A 23,837-nucleotide genomic window follows, 5' to 3' on the forward strand; every position below is an offset into this window, starting at 1 on the left:
TACCCATGTGCTTTCTCCCTCTTGACTCCTTTCTTTTTTGTGCTTGGTTTAGTTCTTTCCCTTTTCCCTTCTTGCACAACTGTCTTGTCTAAAATATCTTCTTGGACCTCCTTAAAAATGAGTGGTTGGCATTTTTGAGCAGGGAAAACTCTGTCAGGGGAAAGAAAGGGGAAATCAGTCTTTGAACTATGTGCACCTGGCTTGAGTAACAGACCAGGTTGTGCCTGCTTTTATTTATTGCTCACAAATCCTTATTTTCCAGGCTCCACTTGTCACATCCTTTGTTTAGCAGAGTGTGGAGGGGTCAGATGCCCTCAAAACCACTTCTGGTTAAGCTGCTTTTCTTTTGGCTGCTTTTAGGCTTCTGAGGATAGATTGCTGAAGTGCCCATGGGAAGGAAGCACCCAGATCTTATACAAACCTTCTTAGAAAGTGTGGGCCTGGTGGAATGTTTGGAACTAGCAGGTGAATCAAGCTGTTTGGATAAAATTAACATAGGACTGAAGTTATCTTTCAAAATTTAAGTCAGAAGTGAACCCAGTGCTTTCAACCTGGCTATTTTTGAGTGTGTCTGAAAGCTGAAAAACCCAGATAGGCTCCTAGAGGTCTCTATATCTGTTAAGACCTTCGCAGATATCAATGGTCTGTTTAAACTCTTTGGAGGTAAAGAAGTGAACACTGGGCTTGCTCCTGCCATCCTTCATTCATTTTAGGTAATTTCTTTTTCCTAATGGACTCTGTAGCACCCTGGAAGGCAGAGAGGGAGCTCTGAGAGCCAGCAGCTTGTGGTGGCATCTGATCTTGGACAAGTCCTTTTTCCCTACATTATGAGTCATCCTCAGCCTGTTTCCATAGATGTCCCAAGATTTTACCCCATGAAGATTATCAGGAGGACGTCTTCCTCTTGAAGGATCTCTTCTGAAGAGCTGTACCACCTCAGAAGTGCCCCAGTGCTTTCTCTGGCTGCTCTTGGCATGCCTGCCACCACCTTCTGCCTCTGTGTGGCCAGTTCCATGCCCTGCCCAGGAAAGGCCAAATTCAGCAGGATGTGGACAGCAACCAGACAAAAATCTGAGTTTGCTGAGGTGCATCCATTAAACAGCATCCTTCAGCCAGGGTGATTTTAACCCTGGTTTCTTCTAAGAGGAAACTAAAGTCACTTACTTTTCTTGAACCCTCTCCATTTTGCAAAGGCGATGCTACAATTCTTTACAAAACAAAACCAAACTCTTAGCCAGAGTCATGTCTTGTATTTATACAGAAATTTCTTTCCTTTCCTCTCATGATATATTTATACTGCTGCTGGTTAGAGTCCCGAAGCCACAGTTAGAGTAGCCCCCAGAAATACCCACATGGAAGAAGATACTGTTCAATTTGCAGTTGTATAATTACACCAGAAGAGTAATGGCAGACAAAGCCCTCTTAAACTCATCCTTGAGCTATATTTCTCTCTTGGAAGTTATTTGAGAACAGCTAGTGTATATTTATTGATCAGCTGAAAAGCCATGAGCTTTGAAGCAAGTTGCTTCTAATTAATTCACTTTTGGAACTCCTGTGAGGGAACATAATGCCTTACCTGGATTTCTCGTTATTATTCTGGACAAGTAATTGCTTTTACAGAAATTTAACAAATAAAATAACATTTGTGGTCTGCCCAGGATTTGCTTTTTTTTTTTTTTTTAAATCAATTATAAACTGTGACTTGGCATCTCAGCTTTCTGGCAGTGCTCAGATGAGGAGAGTCCACGCTCTTGTCTCTGTGTTGTGGCACATGGGAGGATAATGGACAGACTGTCTTGTCCCTCCAGCCAGCAGCAGGAACTGATGGCTTGAGCAGATCTGTAGCTGCACTGCTCCATTGGGCTCATCTGGGGAATGTGCCTTTGGTGAATGCCCAGTGCAAGTGAGATTGATGGGGTTTTATAGCAGAAATTCTGTATTGTTCCTATTCAGTGAGAACCAACCTACCGGAACTTCACACCGAGTTTATTTTTAATCATCCCAGTCGTTTCAATTACAGCACTAACAGAGAATTGCTATTTAAAAACCAAATAAAAACCCCCACCTCTCATATGTTGATGGCATTTTACAACGTTTGAGTCCATCCTAAAATCAGTCATTGCTCAGTAAGAGATTTTGCATTTTTTGCTACTGCTGCTACCAGCTCCCTTGTTGTGAAATTTGCTGCTGGCAGAGTTTTGCTTCCATATTACTTAGCACAGGAGAAAAAAATAAGAGAGATCTGCTTGAGTTTGCGAAATGCTTCTCCTGTTTCTACAACCAGCATTTGCATGTGTGGTACTGATCTTTATAAGTTTTTAAAAGACTTTAAAGCACAGATGTTTTACCTTGGGTCTTCTTACACACCATAGAAATCTTATTGTTCATTAGACAGGTGGATATTGGAATTGATCCATGTCCAATGGTGCAAAATCCAAGAATATAAAAACTTTTATTTTCTAAACCTTAATGAGTGAGAAGGGCAGAGAGAACGATGGAATTTTTTATGCTTGGCTGTGAGATGGTGGGCAGGTGAGACAATCTACCTGGAGTGCTCTCTGTTCCATCCACAGACTCATTCCCATCTGCACCCCTAGAGAGTCCCTTTGTGCTGATCCCTTCTTTCTGCACTCTTGGGATCCTCACTTTGGCAGGTGGGGTGGCTTTGTCTCCCCACAGCCAGGTGAGCTGCACCTCTGATCTTTGCTCTTCATCTGGGACACACGGCCAAGCAGGAAACCCTTTCAGCCTTGCAGCATCCTGTTGTCTCCAGCCCCTGAGGTACAGGCAGCAAACACCTAAAATTGTGCCAAAGAGCCCAGGAGCTGCATCAGGAGTGACGCATTCCATCTGTACCAGCAGAGCAGCCCCTGGGGCAGGGCTTGCTGCTGTGGCTGCTGGCTCCTGGAGGGTGTGCTCCACTTCAACTCCACCAATATTTAACTGCCATCCTGTTAAATATTTGATGGGTCATTAGCATGAAGACATGCTCATGGCAATTCAGCTGCTAAGGCAATGGTTGGCCACTCAGGAGAAGCCCTGTGGCTCACTCCAATCAAGGATACTTAGCATGGTGAAGCTTCACCTCTTTCCCAAAAGAAGAGAAAGAGGTGGACTCCTGTCCCAGAGCAGCAATCAGCTCCTGGCCTGGATGGAGAGCAGCTGCTAATTGCTTTCCTCAAAACCTTGTGCTGTTTGCTGACAAGCTCCTTGGCACACAGTCTCTGTGTTTGTTTAGGGGCAGACACAAGCAAATTAGCTTGGAAGTGCCAAGGCCTGATGCTATTTTCGTAGCTCCCAGAGTGCCACTTATTCCCTGTGGGAGCATGTGCAAATTAATTCTGTATGCTGCTCACTTAAATGGTGCTAATTGCATCAGTCCTCTTGACAATATACTTGTGCTGCCAGTCATACCAGGAGTTTCTAGCATTTGTGTGGGTGCATTAGAGAGGGAGAGGTTCTCTGAGCATCCTGAGGTGCAGGTATCCTTTGGAAAGATGAGTCCTCACCAAGATTCAGGAACTTCTCTAGAAAATTCTAAACAGCACCTGAAGCTGACTTTATGGTTGGGTTATGGGATCAGCCTAGAGACGGAGCTGATGGGCTGTAAAGGATTCCCTGTGCTGGTGCAGGTGTGTAATTGTCACTTTTGTGTGCTGTTGGGGTGGGAGCACCGCTAGGAGCATTGTCTCTTTTGGAATCAAGTTCCAGAGCACAGGAGAGAGAGAGAAAGGAAAAATAAAAAAGCCAGTTGATAGTAACACAAGGAAAAGAGAGAGATCCTTGGATCCAGGCTGAGAAGATGGTATAAATGCACAGTGCAGCCTGCCACATTGTGGGGAAAACAGTATTTTTCACATCTCTCTGATGTGAAGCTCCAGTGTAAGTAAGACAGGACAGGAAGAAAACTGTAGGAGAAGAATTTAACCTTTTTTTTTTTTTTTAATTTACTTTTTCACCTTCAAAAGGACTTCAAGTGCTTTGCAAATGCCAGAACTCCCTGCATTGCTGTCCCTATTTAAACAGGATACAGTATTGCTTTGCTGTGGACACAGCCCCCTTCCCACTTTCCCATTTGCACTGAATGCATTTCAGGATTGGTGCCTGTGACCATAAAATCAATTTAGCATTGTTGCTTTTGATCTGTATTAGAGAACTCTTAGCAAAGGATGAATTTTATGGGCTGTATCTGAACTAGTGACTGTAAATGTGGCCAGAAGCATTCCTGGGCAGTGGAATGCGCTCCTCTGCACTGGGGTTTGGCATGTTTCATCCCAGGCAAGCTGACACTGCACTGGAACATGTCTGGGCTCCAGATGGGTATTTCCAACATGCCAGGGAGTGTTTCTGGTCAGCAGCCCTCTTGTTTTGGAGGCTAAGACTATTTGCAAGCAGAGGTATGGGCTTGAACATGCCTTGGCCTCAGTGCCTGGGAATGCACCCAACCATGCTTGTTTTAATTGGATGGATGTAACTCTGGTGCCTTTGATAGATGTCTAATTTGGGAACTGTGTGTTCCTAGATTTCCCCTAGAAACAATGGGAAGAAAGTGGCTTTTTCAGGGCTACATCAGGGCACCTAAATTGGGTTTCTGCTCTGAATTGCTCTTTGAAGGAGCTCTGCTTCTCCATATAGAAAGAGCCTTTCAAAGAAGAGTGTCCTCTTGCCTGGGACCTTAAATGAGTGTTGCATGGGAGCTGTCTGGGGTATAATACCCTGCAGTGATTTTGCTTCCTCTCTGTGTGGAACACACCATCTGCTGAGCAGTGCCAGCACTGAATGAATGGTCACACAGAAATTCACTTTTTCTGGCTCCTGTGCTGGAAAAGGGGAGGGAGCCCTGTGGACACAGATCCCCAGAGTCCCACTGGAGTCACTTGGGACTTTCTCAGCAGACAGGGGAGCCTGGGGAGCAGTTCAGCTGGGCATTGGTGCATTTTCAGAACAATATTTTAGTGGAAAAATGTGACAGCTTTATGAGGAATAGGATGGGCTGTGGCAGTGTTTTCTCCACCTGAAAGCTGTGCTGTGGTGACAGTTTGCTATTCCCTTTTCATTTCACCATCAGCATTTATGAGCTCTACAAGGGAGATGGAGAGGGTTTTTTTGGCAAGGGTTTGTAGTGATAGAAAAATGATAATGGTTTTAAATTGGAAGAGGACAGGTTTATATTAGATATCATGAAGAAATTCTTCACTGTGAGGGTGGTGAGGTACTGGAACATGTTGGCTATAGAAGCTGTGGTTGCTGGATCCCTGGAAGTGTTCCAGGCCAGGTTGGATGGGGCCCTGTGAAACTTGGTCTAGTGAAATGTCCTTGCCCATGACAGAGGAGTTGGAAACAGAGGATTTAAAGTCCCTTCCAGCCCAAAGCACTCCAGGATGCTCTGATTCTATCACTGTAGTGACAGAGAGACTTTGTGTGACAGCAAATATGGAAACCTCATCCAGCATCACTGTAGGCATTATTTAAAGGAAAAAAGACACAAACAACAGCCTCAAACAAGTGATTTTGCTGGCATTGATGGACTTCAGACTCCATGGTGTGAAGATTCAGTGTGATTTCAGAAAGGAAAGGAGAGTTGCACAAGGCATTAAACTGCAAGGTGTAATCATATAATTGCTGTGATGCTCTGTTGTACCTACACCTTGCTGTAAATTGTAATGTTAGTACAGACACTATTGCAGTATCATTGCACTGTCAGGGCTGCCTGCCTCTGTAGCTGAAAAAAAATGCCACATTTTTCTTTATAAATTTGTTTCCATGGTGGGTGGCACTTTATGGATTGTGTTATTTTCAGGGAGAGAATATCTGACAACAAACATTTGCCAAAAAATATTCAGTAATATGGGCAGAGAGTGGAGACATTCTTTCATTTTTAAAAGACTGAGGGGAAAAAAACCTTAAATTTGGAAGCTATAAAATGGTCTATGTGTGATGTTCTGTAAAAGAAAAGAAAAGAACAAATAGAGGTAGTACTATATATAGGAATCATCAACTGACTGCAGGGAATTAAATGTGCTGGAGGAGCTGTTGCACAGAGAACTGCCTGAGTAATTAAAGAACAGAGCTAATGGGCTCTGGGAAAGCTCCTCTGAGAAACTACTTTCATGAAATATTCTTGACTTTAGGAAAAAATTTTCTCACCAGACCCCTTCCCCTTCAAGAGCAATCTTCAATGGGAAAATTATTTCAATGCAGAGAAAATTTGCAATACTATCCACGTAAGAATATGAAACTCACCCACTCCTTAACCCAAATTCCTCTTTCTTACCAGGCTGCCTATAAAGTTTTTCTGCCTGTAAAGTTTTGGGAGACAACTTTTAGGGAAGCCTGCATTTGCCCTGCATTTGCCTTATTCATGGTCAGGATTACAAGGGGCTAAACTTCAATGTCAGGGATGAGACAATTCAAATATTTGGCTTGGGAGTATCACACCTTTTGAGAGAAACCAGAGAATTTCTCTTGTGGGAATGGAATAATGATGGAGATTCAGTGTCTGAGTCTCTGCCAATGCACTGGGTGCTGCTGAGATTCTGGAATCCTGAAATTGTGAGTCTGGAAAGAAAAAAAGTAAAGAAACATCATAATAAATAATGTTTGCTTTAACCTTCTTGTGTTTCCATTCTCACCTCTCTACTTTATTCTTGTGGAACTTGACAGCTACACATGTTCAGCATTCATTATACACCAGTCCCCAGAGGAGCCCTTGGCAGCTGAGGGCTTGCTTATCCTTGAAAGAATTAAAATGAAATGTAAGAAACTGTTTCAGCAGAGTCCTATGGACACAAGGATGGAAAGCTGGCAATGGGGATTTGTGTTTGTCACTCCCTTCCCTTCCCTTCCCTTCCCTTCCCTTCCCTTCCCTTCCCTTCCCTTCCCTTCCCTTCCCTTCCCTTCCCTTCCCTTCCCTTCCCTTCTTTTTCATTATCTTTTATTTTCCCTTTTGTTTTCTATCCAATTTCCTTGAATTTCTTCTTTAATGGCTTGGAGGCAAAGAAACTCAGACAATCAGATCACTTTCCCAAACTTGCAGCTCGATTGTTACATTTTAATTGCAGTAGGTTATTTAATGTTATTTTAGTGGTAGTGAATATTCCTGAGCCAACACATTCTTCTGACACATCTCTTTGCAGAACATGTATTTGTAGGACATATTGTGTCTTGCTTTTAAAATATTTGAGAGCTTTGGGATTTCTTTTTTCATAGGGAAGGTTCTAAAAAAATTATGCTTGAAAGCTTAAGTCCCTCCTCATCAAACATATCTCAGTGTGATTTGTTTATAGAAAAGGGGGGATCTGCAGTTAAATTATTCTCAGAAATGCCTCCTTCAACAAGAAGCCCTTACAAACCAGGGACACAGGGGGTACCTGGGCTGTCGGTGCCCTTGGGCAGCTCCTGCCCAGCCTCTCACCCACCTGCACCCCCAGGTCCCTCTGGGCAGGGCTGCTCTCAGTCCCTCCCGTCCCCAGCCTGGATGGATACCAGGGGTTACCCCAGCCCAAGTGCAGCACTGTGGCATTCACATTCTCTGGTAAAACCCCTTCATCCAGGATTTTTCTCTTGGGAAGCTGAGAAGCCTCAGAGAAAAAGGAAAACAATTCTTATCTCATTTGCTTCTCCTCTGTTGTGCTCATGTGGAATGTGTTTGGAGAGTGTTTACCCACAGGTGATTGTTTCATTGGATTCTGGCGTGAGTTGCTTTGACTCTTTGGCCAATCAGGGCCAAGATGTGTTGGGACTCTGGAGAGAGTCAGGAATTTTCATTATTACCTTTTTAGCATTGAGTAAGTATCCTTTCTGTATTCTTTAGTATAGTTTAGTTTAGCATTCTTTAATATATTATAGTATCATAAAGTAATAAATTAGCCTTCTGAGAACCTGGAGTCAGATTCAGATTCATCATTCCTGCCTGCCTCAAGGGTCCCTGCAAATAAAATTGATGAGATTTCCATGAGCCACTTTTGTCCAGGTCCCTCTGGATGGTCCCATCCTTCAGGTGTGTCAACAGCACCACTCAGCTTGGTGTCATCTGCAAATTTACCCACACAGAGATTCCTAGTCCCTCCAATTACGGGCCTTTGAAATGTTGAGAATGTAAGGCTATTAGAAGTTGAAAAATGATCCATATGTATAGGTATAGAGCAATTTTCCTGATCTCACTCCCAAAAAAGTAATGTTTGATATTGAAGCCAGTGAATAAAGTGTTACAGGGAAGGAATTATTATGTATCCCTATTCAAGAATTATAATTTTATGAGAAAGAGGTCATTACTAACAAAACGAATTTTCTTCTGCAGAGTTACAGTTTGGTTGATATGGTAACTACCTTGATAAAATACATTTGTTCTTTAATAAAGTACATTTTTTCTTAGGCATGGTTACTATGTATTGAATTGAATTTGCATTAAAAAGTAGCACTCTACAATGGATTAAAAGCTGACTGATCTCATGTAGCAGGTGTCACTGGAAAGTCATCATTCCTGGTGCAACTGTAAAAGAATATTTAGCACTTCTGGTGCTATTAAAAATTTCCATGAACCCCATGGATATAAATGCAAAATCTTTGCTGATAAAAATTTTGGATAAAGCAAATGATTGACAGAATATTATATAAGGTTGCAGACAAGAAAGAAGTTTTAAACAATAGATATTTAAAGGCAACTGCAAGCAGAGGATGTAACAGGCAGGAGAGGCTGAAAGCTCAGGTCATTCAGCTGTACTTTCTCTTCTGTAAATCTATAAAGATTCACCAATTAGCAGAGCCTTAGCTGCAGTGCAGATTTTTTTACTGTCTCTGCCATTTTCAGTGGGTGTTCATTAGTGCAAATCCTCTGAGCATCACAAGTATTTGCTCAGAATTTTGCCTGGCAGGAGCAGAAAAAATGGGCATAAATGCTCTTTGACACTAAAATGTTCACCCGTGTCTGGGATTTCACAGAAAGGCACCAGCAGAAGGAGGGCAGCTTTGTCTTGCCTTCCCAACAATGCAGCCCTGGGTGTGGCAAGGAGATCTGGTGGCTCCTTGGGACTGATGGATGTGCTGTCAGTCCAGCACTCTGCTCCTCTGGACATACAGAGCTGTGCTGATAACTGGGATAGAGAAGTACCAACCTAGTCTGAGTCTCTGTGAATTATTTTGTGGCTGGAAAGTCACTGGAAAGTGAGCATTGCAATAAACTCTTTCCCTTGCCAGCTATTTATGCTCATTCTTTAGATGCAGGCAGGAGGGGAGGAGTCAAAAGGAGCACAGGACATTTGTTAAATACAGGCAATAGTGAGGCTACAGTTCTTTAAGAGGTAATGAAAGATTGTCCCTATCACTATCTGCCCAGGTGAAAGGTCCCTTCCACACTTTTTGAAAGCCCCTTTTAATTAGTGGAAGGTTCTTTATGGTCTTCCTGGAACTTTCTCTTCTCCAGGCTGAACAACCCAAGCTCTACCAGCCTGTTTTCACAGGAGAGGAGCTTCAGGCCTCACATCATCTCTGTGGCCCTCTAATAAGTCTAGTGTTATACATATAATGACATATATTTGTTATTGTTATTGTTGTTACTATTGTTGTTGTTGTTTTGTTATTGCTATAATTATAATATTGAACAGACCTGATATCTCCACCAGTTCTTCTCATTAAAATGATCCCTTGAGCTACCTGCCTCCATTGTTTACAAGTATGCAATAACCTATTGATCTGGGAAAAGAAAGCATAAATAAAAATTATTTCAAAGATTTGGCAGGAAAGGGGTGGATACGTAGACAGTTCTCTGTGGAGAAGCATTTATCTGCAATTGTGTTGACACTAATTGGGAGCATGAGAAATGGCTGACAAAGGCTGGGTATTCTCATGACTCTTTAAAACCTGTGTGTAGGGGTGAATACTCTGCAAAGTTTTAGTCATTTAACTCCAATTTCTGCTTGAAAAAAATCAGGGAGGTTTTCCAGAGTAGGAGCTGTCCTTTATGAAAAGTTTGGGCAGCACCTCAATGTCAGCTGCCCTTTAAGAGCTTCCCTTCCAGCCAAGCTGAGAGTGGAAGCGCATTTTGTATTTGGGATTTTCATGCAGATTTCCAGACAGAAAGACACAAACACAGTGTTGTCCCAACTGATGGAAAGGCTCAGTTCATCTGTTCTGTCTTTCTGTCTGGTCAGGCAGAAAAAAGTGGCTCAGAACCAGACATAGTGTATGGGGTTTCTTGTCCATCAGGAAATTAGGCTATAGGGGAGAGGAAGGGTATTTAGAATGTGCAGATGGGATGGGATTATTGCTGAGGTGCCACGTGCAAAACCCAGCAGATCAGATCAGCCTTTGTTTGTTCTGCAGCTCCCACAGTGATGTGTTTCCTTGGGATAATTTTGTCCTGGTTCTTTTGCTTTTCAGATGTCCTGTGTCCAAATGTCCACGTGGAAGGAGACCGGTTCAAACACACCAATGGGGGCACTGATGAGATCCCAGGTAAACAGAAACACATTCTGCTATCCCTCTGGGAACTGAAACAGCACAACTGTGCATTTCTTGTGTGATGCTCTGATTCATTGCACCTTTCCTAGATGGAATTTTTTTATTCCAACACGTGTGCAGTGGTGAAAAAGTGTATTAGAAACTGTGAGGCTCCAAATGAGTTATCTGTTGACAGCCAACACCAAATTAATCACAAACTTTCTTTTGATATGGCATCAAATTAAAAAGCCAGTGGAGCTTAGTGGAGTGCAATAAGTCTTGGAGATAATTTTTTTCTCACCACTGCACATTTAGTGAGTTTTAATGTCCATTTATTTGATCTGTGATTGTTGGGGAAATCCAAGCACAGTGGTAATTACCACTGGAGAAAGGTTTATGTGTGCATTTACTTAAATAAATAATTTTCTGAAGCACTGGTGAGAGATCAAGGGGAAATACAGTCTGGTGATAGCTCCACTTTTCTGTGAGCTCTGATATATCTTCTCAGCCAGCTGAAGGACCTAATGTTAGATATTTGTTTGGGCTGTGCCTCTTTTCCAGCCTCCCAAGACTGCTTGAGCTGCTGGCGGAGAAAAGATGCCCATCAAGGTTGCATTGGGGATAATTGTGACTGACCCAAGGACACAAGTCACTGCAGTGGGAGGCTGAAGGTTCTTCTGCAGCTTGATTATGAGTAGCAATGCTCAGTGTTTGACAGCTTTGCTACTCATTCAGAATTTTTTCATTGGGGGATTTTCACTGCCTGCACAAAATACCAGCTCCAGCTGTGCTGTCTGTGGGAAGCTTATTTGGCTGAATTCTGATTACACCTGAGCCTGTGATAGTGTTGGGTGGTACCATTTTTGTGACCATTAGACCCAAGCAGATTATCCTCAAACACCTATTTTGAACTGATGTCTGTTGGAGGGTCTTGCATTAACGTGTTCTGAAAGTCCTTTTGTCTCTGGGCTGGCAAACCTTGGAGCAACTCAGTCTGAATGAACCTATCTGCAGTGGAAGCTGCTGCTCAGAATGAGTGGGAGGATTGTGTCCCTTCTCAGATGATCACCTTCTATGAGATTCTTTCCAGAAGAATGCAGCTACAAGTGGATTCCTATTTCCAGTTCATGTTTATCTGAATTTTGATTCAAGTGCTAACTAGTAGACTCTATGCTTTTATTTGACTTGTGAGAAATATCTTTTGTTGAGCAATGCATAGGACAGGAATCCCAATTCAGATCTGGCACCAAAGTTTTGGGTAGAGTGAGGTGCGTATGCCTCTATGCAGTAATATTTACATATGTGTGTATATATATATATATATATATATATATATATATTTATAGATTCTTAGGCTCTTCTGTAATATTTTTGAGGTATTTTTCATATTATCTTCAAGTCCTTCTTCCTTCCTAGGAAAGAAGTCAATATTCAGAATGTTGAGACGTTCTTTTGTGTTCAGAACATAAAAGTTGACTTTGCTGTCTTAGATCTGTATGTTAGTTCAGGATGGAAGGGTCCTATGGAAATCATCTAGTCCAAAATCCCACTCAAAATAGGGTCTCCTTCACAATTTGGCCCATTTTAAAATTATATAAAATGTCTCAGGACCTTGTATAATTGAGTTTTCAGTTTCTCTAAAGATGGACAATTCATTGATCCTCTGGGCACTCTTCCAATCTGGTCAGTATCACAATGATTTTTTTTCCCCACTATGTTAGCGAATTCCATAAGCAGAAATTAATTTTTTGCACATCTGGTCAGGCTGATCAGTTATTTCACCTAAGGGATATCTGTTCACTGTAAATGTTTGCTGTTGCATTCAGTGTCTTAACAACAGATTAGTTACAGCATTTAATTAAAAGTGACAACTTCAGTCCCTTACCACCAATACAGAGGACTGTAGAAGGCTCCTGACTACTCCAATATGGTGGGAAAATTATTTATTTCTCATCTTGTTACTGATCAGGAAAATGTGTGCCTCTTTCTTGGAAAAAATGGAACAGATAGTCTGGGTCTGCTAAGGATTGTTTGCTGCTGGAGATGGATCGTATAAATCAAAGTGCTGTTCCACTCCTTATGTGCTCCTTACTTACTCCATAGCATTTCCTGAAGACTCTGGGCTCCTGGGTCTGATTCCAACAGAAAAACATTACCTTCCTCCAGCTAAACTGGAAAATATCAGTTGGCCCACTGTGCTGTGCTTCCCATTCCAAAAGGATGTGTTGTGCTGAAAGGTTTTTGTGTTCCACCCCAAAAGGGATTGCCCTTTAGCTGTGAGGCACAGCCTGTGTCCTGCTCCCTCACACCTGGGAGGGAGGCTCAGCTCTGGGATGTGTCTGTGGGTGACAGCACTCAGGGGAGGCTCTTCCTCTGCTGTTGGAATTCAGGACATCCCTCTGGCTGTCCTGGATTGCCAGGAGCCCTGCCAGGGTGCTCAGAGACCCAAGACTCCTGTGACTTTGATTATGACCCATGGAGCAAATTGCCAACCTTATATGAGGATCTGCAAGCCCCGAAAGTCTAAGTAGAATAATAATTAGTTTGTCACAGGGTGGAAAAATAGATTTTTTGGGGTTTTTAGAATGGGGGTTCAGGAGGCAAGATGGAGGAATCTGGGCATGTCCAGCCTTTCTCCTTCTTCTTCTTGGCCTCCATTTTCTGCTGTGATGTTGGCACTTTTAGATTGGTTTAGAGTAGAAGCTCACTGTCTAACATAGGTGATAGGTATGGGAAGTTATGGTAAATACTGTACATGTAATTTTTAGTATAAAAACATAACACTGCCCCAAGGACGTGCAGAGTGCCTCTGTCTGACCTGCTGAACAGACCTTGGCAGGCCAGAGAAAGAATTTTACAGATAAGAAACAATAAACAACCTTGAGACTGAGAACTGAAGAGTTCTGGCACCTTCTTCAACAGCCAGGCTGGGAAAAAGAGACTTTCTAACGTCTCTTGGGGTCACTCTGACCAGCAGAAGTCCTGAGACTCTGCCACCCAGCTCCTCATGTGTACAAGGATTTCAGGTTAACACCTGTGCCTTGAGCTCCTCTAGGAACCAGAACTGCTCCTTGCCCAACAGTCTCCTAACACTGAATTTCAGAGCTGTACCTTGCACAAATTTGTTTATAGATGGACACAAAGTGCAGTCTCATGGAGTAAAAGTTGCAATAAATTTCATTTTGGGGACAGGAAAACAGATTTAAAATCTTCTTGGATTTAACACCTTTTCCTCTCTCAGAGAGGGACAAGACCTCAGAACTGAGGGTCAGAGTGCCAAAAATCTTTCTGAGGATTTTTAATTTTATTTTTCTTATATTTTTATTGGGTGAAATGTAGCAGCAGAATGCACAGACAATTGTTTCACACAAGGCATCACCAATTCCAGCCCATTCTTGCCTACCCTACCTGCATACAAGTTATATCATGACCTGCTACATTTAGTTCTGGGTTTGCATTTAAGTGGATGAATTGAGTCACTCTGTATCAGCAGAAGTAAAAATAGAAGCTAAAACATAAAATGAGCCATAAAAGGAAGAACTCTGTGAGATAAAGGGAAACAATGGTGTGGCTGAGGTGGAAGATTCATAGGATTTTGTTAAGTCACAGGCTGAGAATAGGAATGAGGTAGTGAAAGTAGCTCCATGCAGAATCAAATAACTGCATCAAAAAACCCCATTGTGATCTGGAGGAGAGCCAAAGCTCTAGATTAGTATTTTCCTATAAAAGACAGATGATTTCTTTTCTTTAGACAAACTGGACTAAGTAAATCTCATCTATCTGCTTTTGTTGAGTACTGCATTGAAAGGCACTGTTAAAGTGAAAAAGGGTAGAGATAAATAAATGTAAAATGAGCCAGAAACTGCCTGGCAGGGAGACAATCAGGAAGTTTCTAGGAAAGGGAATAATGAGTTAGAGTGTGTGCAGTGATGAAGTCCTTCAGGGTCCAGTTTTAGGTCTAATCTCCCCTGTGAGTTTCCACTCTGTGGATTGGGATCAATGGTTCCAAAACCCAGGGATTTTTTTCCAACTAACTTGGTCAGTTTAAAAGGCCTGTTTTGGTAGGGATGGATCAATATCAGGACTATAAACTATAAACTCCTCCTGTGTGAACTGATGGGTCTTAGCAGCAGTTTGTACATCACAGTCCTGCAGAACTGGGGAAAATGCAGAGGTTGTTACTGGAGAAGGTAGAAAAGGGAAGAATTTCTGAGACTGGTCAGGGCTTTTGGTTACTGCTCATCTAGAAAAGTTTGCTCAGACTTCCTGAGTTCAGGAAGGATGGATTCAGCCTTGAGGAGCTCTTAGTGTGTTCAGGAGCCAGGGAGAGGCAATTAAAATCCTGGGTTTGGTTAATCTTGCAGTGTGCAGGTGGAAAGGGGAGATAATATTGCTCTCTGTTCATAAATCAGGAGAACAGCAGGAGGGAGGTAGGGGGGCCACTGAGGCTGAAGGACAAAGGCAGCAATAGGAAATGGCTGTCAGCTGCTTAAGACATACATCCAAGACATCAGAAAAAGGTTGAAGCTGTCAGAGATATGAAGCACTGGAACAAGAGGTGAAGTAGCACTGATGGAGACAAGCAATCAGTGATGGATGGTCCCGAGGCCTCTCAGAGCAGAGGTTTGTACTCTCTGACCCTCTGGTCTCAAAGCATTTAAATAAGAAATCTCCAGCTGTAGCACACAGGAAGGGCTGCCACAGTGAAATGGGGCTGCAGGAGCAAGAATATTTAGGCAGCTTTACTCTACTACTGAGAGAATTTTGTCAGTGAAGTGAAGCAGCATCTGTTTAACAGTGCATAACATGTGAATTCAGAATATAACACTGAATACATTGCTGAATGCATTAGAAATCAACAGGGAATTTTGAAAGAAAGGAAGGAATTTGCTTAGAATATCACTTTATCATCCAGGAAGTCTGATATTTTAAACTAATGTTTAATAACGGTTTAAACAAAGTCCTTAGAGCATTCTTGTGGGCACTGTGTTTTGAATGGGTTTTTTAAAAGAGAAATAAAGACAAAAGAGGGTTTAACTCATCTGCCCTAAAATACTCAGTAACACCCCCCCCCCCCCTCACCTTTATTCTATTTAATACCTCTTATTATGCTGAATTGTCATTTTCACTCCATCAGCATTTAAGAAAGGATCATGACCAAGCAGGAAAACACAATTATAATATTTTGCATCCTGCAGATGTGACCTTTGTGTATTTTTAGGAGCCGTAATATTGCATCAATGCTACACCTGAATGTTATTTAAAATGAATTATACTTCTTGTGGTTTTAAGACTTCACATTTGAATTATCTGTATTTTAGACTAGACCTGCTGGATATGGGATTTGGTTGCAGAAATCTGGATGATCCCTAGAATTAAGAGTGAGCTGAGCTCTAGTCCTGAACATTACCAGAGGAGATAATACTCCTCAACAGATACTGGCTGCTGCTTTCAGGGGATTCTGCCATGGAAGTAAAGAAAGGCCTGAAGTGATTTCCACAGAATGCTAACAAAAATAAACCCTGGGGAAAGACAATTCCAACCAACACATGGCATCAAACATCCCACACTGGATGGTGTTAATGGGGCAAGGGAGGAACATGAAAGCCTTGACTTTAACTCCCAAATGCCACATGGGCTGTGTGATTGAACAGCAGCAGAATCTGCATTATGGGCTCTACCACAGACTGACCTCAACCTCCAACTCTTCCCTGTCTCCAAAACCTCCATGAGAAAATGACCAAAATTCCAAAACATTTATGACCATGGTGTTTTTCTGTGACCCTATAAAGGGTGTTTGGGCATTTTACAAGGAAGGCCCTGGTGGTAAAACTGGTCCCCTGCAATTACAGACTGCAGTGGCTGCACTCAGCTGTCAGTGTGTCTCCAGCTCCTGTGGTTTGCAGCACAGGGCTCACATTCCAGAGATGCCAGTGACTCTCTAGCTAATTACAATATCCCTGGGACTATTTATATTTGCCCACTAAAGCACGTGGTGGCATGAGAGAACTGGAGTGTCCAGGCTGCTGGACCTGCAGGACAAGCGCATTCGACCGATGTCCTCCTGGGGAAAAAAGTGTATTTGTGGTGCCTGTGTGACACCACATTGTGCCCTCCCTCTGCACTTGGCAGTCTCCTTGGGAAGCCCCCAAGGTGCCAGTGAACAGTCCATGAAGAGCTGCAGAGATTTGTGAGGGGTCACTGCCTGGGGACAGAGGATGCAGAGACACAGTGGTCACCAGAGACTGCCCATGTGCAGGGCTGGTGGAGCAGGTGCAGACACCGCCACTCTCCTCTCCATCCCTGGGGTTGTGCACACACAGGCAGGACTGGAAGCAGCTGTGACATTTGTGAGAGATGGGGCAGAAGGATGAAGCTTTGCTGTGCTGTGGCACACTTTGCACTCGTGTTTTTCAGTGATCCATCACTAGGCAGTGCTAATAGGACAGGGCTCAGGGCTTCTTATTTCCTCCTCTCCCCACATTTTCTCTAGAAAGTGTGGGGAGAGGAGGAAATAAGACCTCTTAAAAAAAACACCCCAGAAAATGTTAAACTGGTCTGAGCTGAATTTGAAACTGAGTTCCTGATGTACAGACATCTGGCAATAGTGACTGTAAGTCCTGAGAAGCAAATAGGGAAAGGACCAGCTGACCTGTAAGTGCAGTCACAGGAGTTATGTGAGTCTCCTGTGAGCTGGAGAAAATGGCTGGACTTGGGCTGTGAGGTGGATTTGTCCTCTGGGCTGGTGGATGAGATATCTGCAGTGCAATTGACCTTACTGAGGTCCTGTTGGCTCATTTTTTAGGAGTCCATGTACAATTCTTATGAAGAGCAGCTGAGGGAACTGGGGGTGTTCAGCCTGGAGAAAAGGAGGCTCAGGAGGGACCTTTTTGCTCTCTACAACTCCCTGAGAGGAGGGTGTAGTGAGCTGGGGCTCAGTCTCTCACTCCAGGTAACAAGAGACCAGAGGAAATGGCCTCAAGTTGTGCCAGGGAAAGTTTTGTTTGGATATCAGGGAAAATATCTTCACTGATGGGATGATCAAGCACTGGATCAGGCTGACCAGGGAACTTGTGGAATCATTATCCCTGGAAGGATTCTAAAGGCATGTTGATGTGGCACTTGGGGGCATGGCATGGTGACGAACCTGGCAGTGTTAGGTTAATCGTTGGGCTTGATCTTAGAGATCTTTTCAACCTTAATAATTCTGTGATTCTATCATTCTACTATGCAATAATTAATCTTAACACCATAGCCTAGATCACTGCACTTAAAATGTCTTTGAAGTTTTTCAAAGGTTGAAAAATGGTTCACCTGTTTCAAAGGCATTTTAATCTCCAGTAACTCTAAAAAAACTCAACAAGTCAAGCAGGCCAATAATTACCAATAAATCATTTGTGGTTTCTAAGCATGGCCACTGCAGGCCTGTGGGCTGGCTGTAAGCTGTGCATGCCCAGTGTCCAGACCCACCAGTTATCCAACAGGGGGACCTTGGTTTCTCTGGGATTTGTGGTCAGCCAAGGAATTTCCCTTCTACAGGAAACTGAAGAATTGGTGAGTGAAAATGCCCAAGCACCCCAACAGGGAGTAGGGAGTCACCAAATTGTGCATTGGGATTAGGAGCCTGGAAATACTGGAGCATCCTCTGCAGTATGCACAACAGGGTAGCACCAACAGAGCTGGGATGAGTTCTTTGAATTAGAAAAAAAACATGCTTAAAATTAATACTTTTTTCTTAATATGGTCAGAGTTGTAGCTCTTACACAAGGCCATGGATCTCAGTGGATTCCTGACATAGTGAATGACCTGACAACATCAGGTCTGTGCTGGAGCAGGTAGCCTGGCTGAGCTTCTCAAAAATGTTAGGAAATATGGAGAAGGAAGGCTGAATTTACTTTAAAATGTGCTTCTGCAGGAAGTAAACTGGTAACAGCAGAGCAGTCCCTGTGAAAGCCTTTCTCTGGTCTGAGTCCCAGCAGTGACAAATTCTGACATCTGCATTCACAAAGAAGGTTTAGCAAGAGTTAATCATGCACATGAAAGTGATTCTTTGGCTTTCTCCCAGAAGTTAAACAATCCAGGTAGTTTTCTTATTCCAGTGCATTTGAGATTGATGAAAAGGAAATACATTCAATTTTGACTGTTCATAGCCCAAGAAGCAACTAATCCTTTGGCTATAAAAAGACTAATAGCTTGTCTAACTGTAATATACTTTTAGATATTTTTAAGTCCAAATATTTTATATTAATTCTCCTTCAGAAACCATCCCATGGATTTTTCATCAGGGCAAGCTTTCTGGTTATTGTGGACACATGAGGGGAAGAAGGCATATATAGAATCTGAAAAAAATACTTCTAATTCTCAGTGTTAAATTTGTCTGTCTGATGAGAATTCTTTCTGATGACAGCAGTGCACAGGATTTGGGATAGGTCTAATCTGTTTTGTAGTGGTCATCTGGCATAAGCAACTTTGACAGTCTCCCAAAGAGTAGTCCCTACCTGCTTTCATGTTATTCCTTGTTCATCACACCTAAAATTAATAGAAATATTTTTATTTTCACAAAAAGCTTATTGGTCGAGTTTTCTTACAGCCCAGGTAGCATTACAGGGAGAATCTAGCAGGTCTTAGTAAGATGCTTTTCCTTAAATGTATTTTCTTACCTTAAAAGTAATACTAAAATTACAAAGTAATTGCTTGTACTGAGGTCCTCCCTTCCCCACTGCTATCCCAAAGGATGGCTTTCCAGATGTGCCATTTTATGGCTTTGTGGAAGAACAGAGAGCACCTTGACACCTGAGGAACTCAAAAAGAGACTTTCAAAATAGAGGAACTAATTAAAACCAGAACCTAATACAAATAGTCTCAGGTAATTCAGCTGGTACAAGCCTATCTGGCACACAAAGGACATCAAAGGAGTAATGAACTCCTGTTTAATCTTGTAAATCACTGGAGCAGGAAGGAGCTGAAAGAGGGCCTGTGGCACCAAGCCGAGTGTCCATTACTGAGAAAATGGAGATGACTTCAACACAAGAAAAGCCTTCAGTAATGAGCCAAAGGGTTCAGTGTCAAAACCAGCTTTCAATGTTGCTCAATATGCCACTTGCAACTGTGTGAAAACTGAAGAGGCAGAAGGGTAAGAGAGAAGCAGGGGACAGATGCAGACAAACAGAACAATGCACCACATAAAGTGTTGTGGTGTTAACATGGGATCAGGTGTTGAAAGGTGCTGCCTCAGAGGCAGCTGCTGTGTACATGAATTTATTTCCTGTTTTTACAGCAGGCTGGGGGTTAGATTACAACAGCCTTTACACAAGGTGAGGTGGCTAGGATTGTGTATTCACTTACTTGCTTCTATTTTTAATTCTCTCTCTTATCTTTGGCATAATTTTCTTTCTGGTTTATATTCATTTTATCTTTCCTGAAGTGTTAATCTTTTCTTTCTTGTAAAGATACCAAGTGCTGTATTTTTCCCCCTCTGCTTTGGCTGAAATTTTAGACTGATGTTTTTGAAAGAGTGGCCCCATATTTCAGTTCAGTGACTGCCTGTTCACCTGCCTCACTGCGTCTGGAAGATTGCTCCTTTTTGAAGTATAACTCCATTGAACACCTCAAGTAAGGTTTCTGCTCTTCATAACCCCAAATGTGGACTGGTGCTTGAGCTGAGATCAAACTCCTTTTTGTGGTCTGCATGGGACTCTTGTGGTTTGTTTCTTTCCAGGGGCCAAGGAAAAGTAGGAATTGTATTTTCCAGTGCTGTGAAGGAGAGTAAGCAAACCAGGAACAGTAAATCAACAGCCTGAGTGGTGGCATCATGTACCAGGGATGAATCTGACATATAAATTTTATAAAACTGAGACCATCTAAAATGTGCTCTGAGCCTTATTGAGTATGACCTAGAAGGTACTAGGCTTGCTGGAAGATACCTCTTTCATGCTGGAGTAAGACCTGTTCCATCTGCTTTAGCAAATCTTCATCATTAAGTTAAGCTCTTAGCTGCTCTCCCTACTGGAATACGGGGATCTGGTGAGAAGAAAGTTGGGTCAGCATGAAGTGCTGCTTGAATCCCAGCTGGAACATCAGTGGAGAAAAAGGTTAATGGCAAGAACCTCTTTAAAGCACTCTTGAGACCCTTAATCTATAGACTCTGGAAAGTTTTATAGTTCCAAAATTCCCTTGCAAGCTAACTAATTTTTTAAGTGACCTGTTCAACCCATTTAGTCATCACTGCAGTGCTTCATGCAGGGCTTGTGGGCAGCCAATAAATCTCTGGTTTGTTCCTCCAGAGGTGCTGTCCTTAATGTTTTGGGGGTAAGTCAGGGAACCGCTGCTGACTGATGATGATGAATCAAACTTCTGGGAGAGCTGAATGTGGTGGGAATTGTCTGTCCAAAAACTGACTGCTTCTTTTTCCATCTTTTCTGGAGAGGTAGAATACAGTGAAATAAATGGGACAAGAAGAAAGAACTCTTATCTTTTGTAAGGCTTTGTAAGTAATTTTTTCTGACAGCCAGAGACAGTTGGAAAAACATTTTTACAAACATTTGCAATGGCACAGGTCTGAGCAGTGTGAGCTGCAAGACTCGTGCACCTGCTCTGGTGCAATGCCTTTGACACTGTGCTGCATGACAGGCTTGTCTCTAAATTGGAGAGATGGGAATTGGACAGGTGGAATTGGATGGGTTGGCATTCAACTGGTGTGGTCAATGGCTTGATGTCCACGTGGAAACCAGTGGTGAGTGGTGTACCTTGGGGGTGGTGTTGGGGCTGACACCATTTGACATTTTTTTAGTGACATGGACAGTGGGATGAGCTGAGCACACCAAGCTGTGAGTGCAGTCACACACTGGAAGGAAGGGATGGCATCCAGAGGGACCAGGAGAGGGTGGAGAGGTAGGACTGAACCTCATGAGGTTCAGCAAGGCCAAGTACAAGGTCCTACATGTGAATCAGAGCAATCTCAAGACCAAATCCAAGCAGAGAATGTACTGATTGCAGCCCTTGAGGAGAAGGACTTGGGGGTGCTGGTGGATGAGAAGCTCAACATATCTCAGCCAGGAGCACTTGCAGCCCAAAAAGCCTGAAGTGTCCTGGGCTGCATCCAAAGCCCTGTGGGCAGCAGGTTGAGGGAGGGGATTCTGCTCCTTGGTTCTATCCTTGTGAGACCCCATCTGGGGTCCTGCATCCAGCTCTGGGGTACCCAACATAAGAAAGATGTGGAACTGTTGGAGAGAGTCCAGAGGAGGCCACAAAGGTGCTCAGAGGGCTGGAACACCTCTGCTGTGAAGATGGGCTGAGAGATCTGGGGATGCAGAGCCAGGAGAAGGGAGGGGGCCAAGGAGACCTTCTTGCAATCTTCAGTACTTAAAGGGGGCTGAGAGGAAAGCTGGGGAGAGACATTTTAAAAATGCATGTGGTGATCAGACAAGGATAAATGACTTCAAACAGGAAGAAAGTAGGCTTAGATTAGATGTGGTCAAAGATCCTTTGAGATGGACACTTCAGTGAGATCTTACAATGTGGTACTCACTCAGCTCTTGACAGGGTTTCTTTACCAGTGGAGGAAGAATGTCAGGAACAGCAAAAATGCTGTAGCAGATAATGGCTACAATAACAATAACAGCAACACATTCTGAATAAAGTAAATAGTCTCTCCTTTGGGATTTGGAAACTTCTACTCCAGCTCTGAACTGAACCACATCTTGGCTGTCCAGAAATAGCTGCTTTCAGTGTAGAGCACTGTGGAAGATAAGGATGCCAAATGTTTAGATACAGGAGAAAAAAAATAACTTCATCTACACTCTGCCTTGATATAACTGATTGCTAGACCTCTCTCATTAAACCTTATTTTATGGCATGACAGCATATTTTTCCTCTTTTTTTAGAGTATATATTAGCACAGAAATTAATTAAGATAACAAAAATGAGAACTCCTTACAGTGGCAATAACCTTGCAGACCACACTGGAGGAGTTGAACACTGAGAGCATGCAGGCTCTTCTCTGTGGGCACAAGAAATCTGTGAAAACTTTCAAGAGGGCAGAGATGTCAGACAAGTTCATGCATTTGCTGAAAGCCTCCCAGGTATTACTGTTTTTCATAGGAATTCACACACTGAATAAAGCTCAGTGCCTTTGACCATCCTCCAGTAAAAGCAGCATGAGCTATTTTGTCACAGGCTGTACAGATTGCTGTTTTCACAAGTGTCAGTGAAGCAGCAGATGATGACAACTCCCCTGATCACGGCCATTGGTGACACTTCATCAATGCATTGGTAAGGTTTATAATTCAGCTGGGAGTTTGAGCAAGAGCAGAGGATGGAGCATTTCCTGCAAAAGCTGCTTTGTTTGATATTAGTGCTCGTGGCTGGCAATTCACTGTAGTAAATACATTCCAGACACCACACTGCAGGCTGTGATGTCCAGAGCCTTTCCTGATCCCTTTCTCACTTTCCACATTCCTCTCCAGGCTGTTGTCTCACCAAAAAACTTTCACAATTAGAAGTAGGCCAGTTGTTCCCCTGCAAGTGTTATCTTGGGATCCTTGGGGACACAAAGCAAGAGACGTTTTTCAGAAAGCTGCTTTGGGCAAAACAAGAAGTCAATGGCTCTGTCCTGCTTTGAGAAGCTTTTCCAAATGTGCTCACTGCTATGTTTTCTGGCTAATAAAACTTAAATTTTTTATCTCTTTTTCTGGTTTTTGTGGGTTTTTTGCCTTGAAGACAGGAAAGTAAGAAAAATAGCAACATTCACATCAGCTTCCACCATGCTGCCCATATCAGATCTGTAATGGAGCCAAGCAGAAATACAGACCATACTCAGGGCAACCAACCATGGCTCAAATAAAAATCTTGAAAAAACATTGTAGGAATGAGTATAGAGCTGTTGGATCACCCTTTGGCTATGAGGTGTTGGGTGCACTGTGGACATTTGTCCTGTAAAAGAGAACCTGGCTGCATGTTGCAGTTAGATGATGTATAAATTGTCCAGTGCCAAGTTTTACCATCTTCTCCCTGCAACAGAAAGGTCTGGGTGTGTTTTCTGCTTCTGGAAAACAGGCTGCTTCCTGTAAGGGGGTTATAACTCTCAGGCACTGAGACATTCAGCTGATTTGATCAGCAGAGCAGTGCATAAGAAATTACTTTTCAAGCCAAGTATGCTGTTACAAATCTGAGCTTCTCTTTCAGTTCACTATTTTAATTTTTATATGGACTAGGGTCTGCTGGCTTTCAGGAGATGTAATCATGTTAGAGGGTTTCAGTGGCCACATATTGTTTTAGAAGCTCTAATGAAGTAAGAGGCTTAAGATCAAAGAGTATTTATTAAATGCCATGTTTATGGCATTACTGATTAAGCAGTTTATGAGCCATTTGAGAAACCACACCTGCCTTGCTACACAAAAAGC

The 23,837-nt window shown here is 42.8% G+C and overlaps 1 protein-coding gene across 1 annotated transcript in view; it reads left to right on the plus strand.

Annotated features, from left to right (window-relative positions):
• COL22A1 (collagen type XXII alpha 1 chain) overlaps positions 1 to 23,837 on the plus strand; it is a 217,508-nt gene that overhangs the window by 43,641 nt on the left and 150,030 nt on the right. Inside the window, exon 4 of the mRNA XM_054281552.1 lies at positions 10,378 to 10,452. Within this exon, the coding sequence (XP_054137527.1) occupies positions 10,378 to 10,452 (75 nt within the window). The remainder of the gene's footprint in view (positions 1 to 10,377; positions 10,453 to 23,837) is intronic.

This window comes from Melozone crissalis, unplaced genomic scaffold, assembly GCF_028551555.1.
Source record: "Melozone crissalis strain CALT ecotype California unplaced genomic scaffold, PUWL_Pcris_2 ptg000002l_1, whole genome shotgun sequence".
Taxonomy (NCBI): domain Eukaryota; kingdom Metazoa; phylum Chordata; class Aves; order Passeriformes; family Passerellidae; genus Melozone; species Melozone crissalis.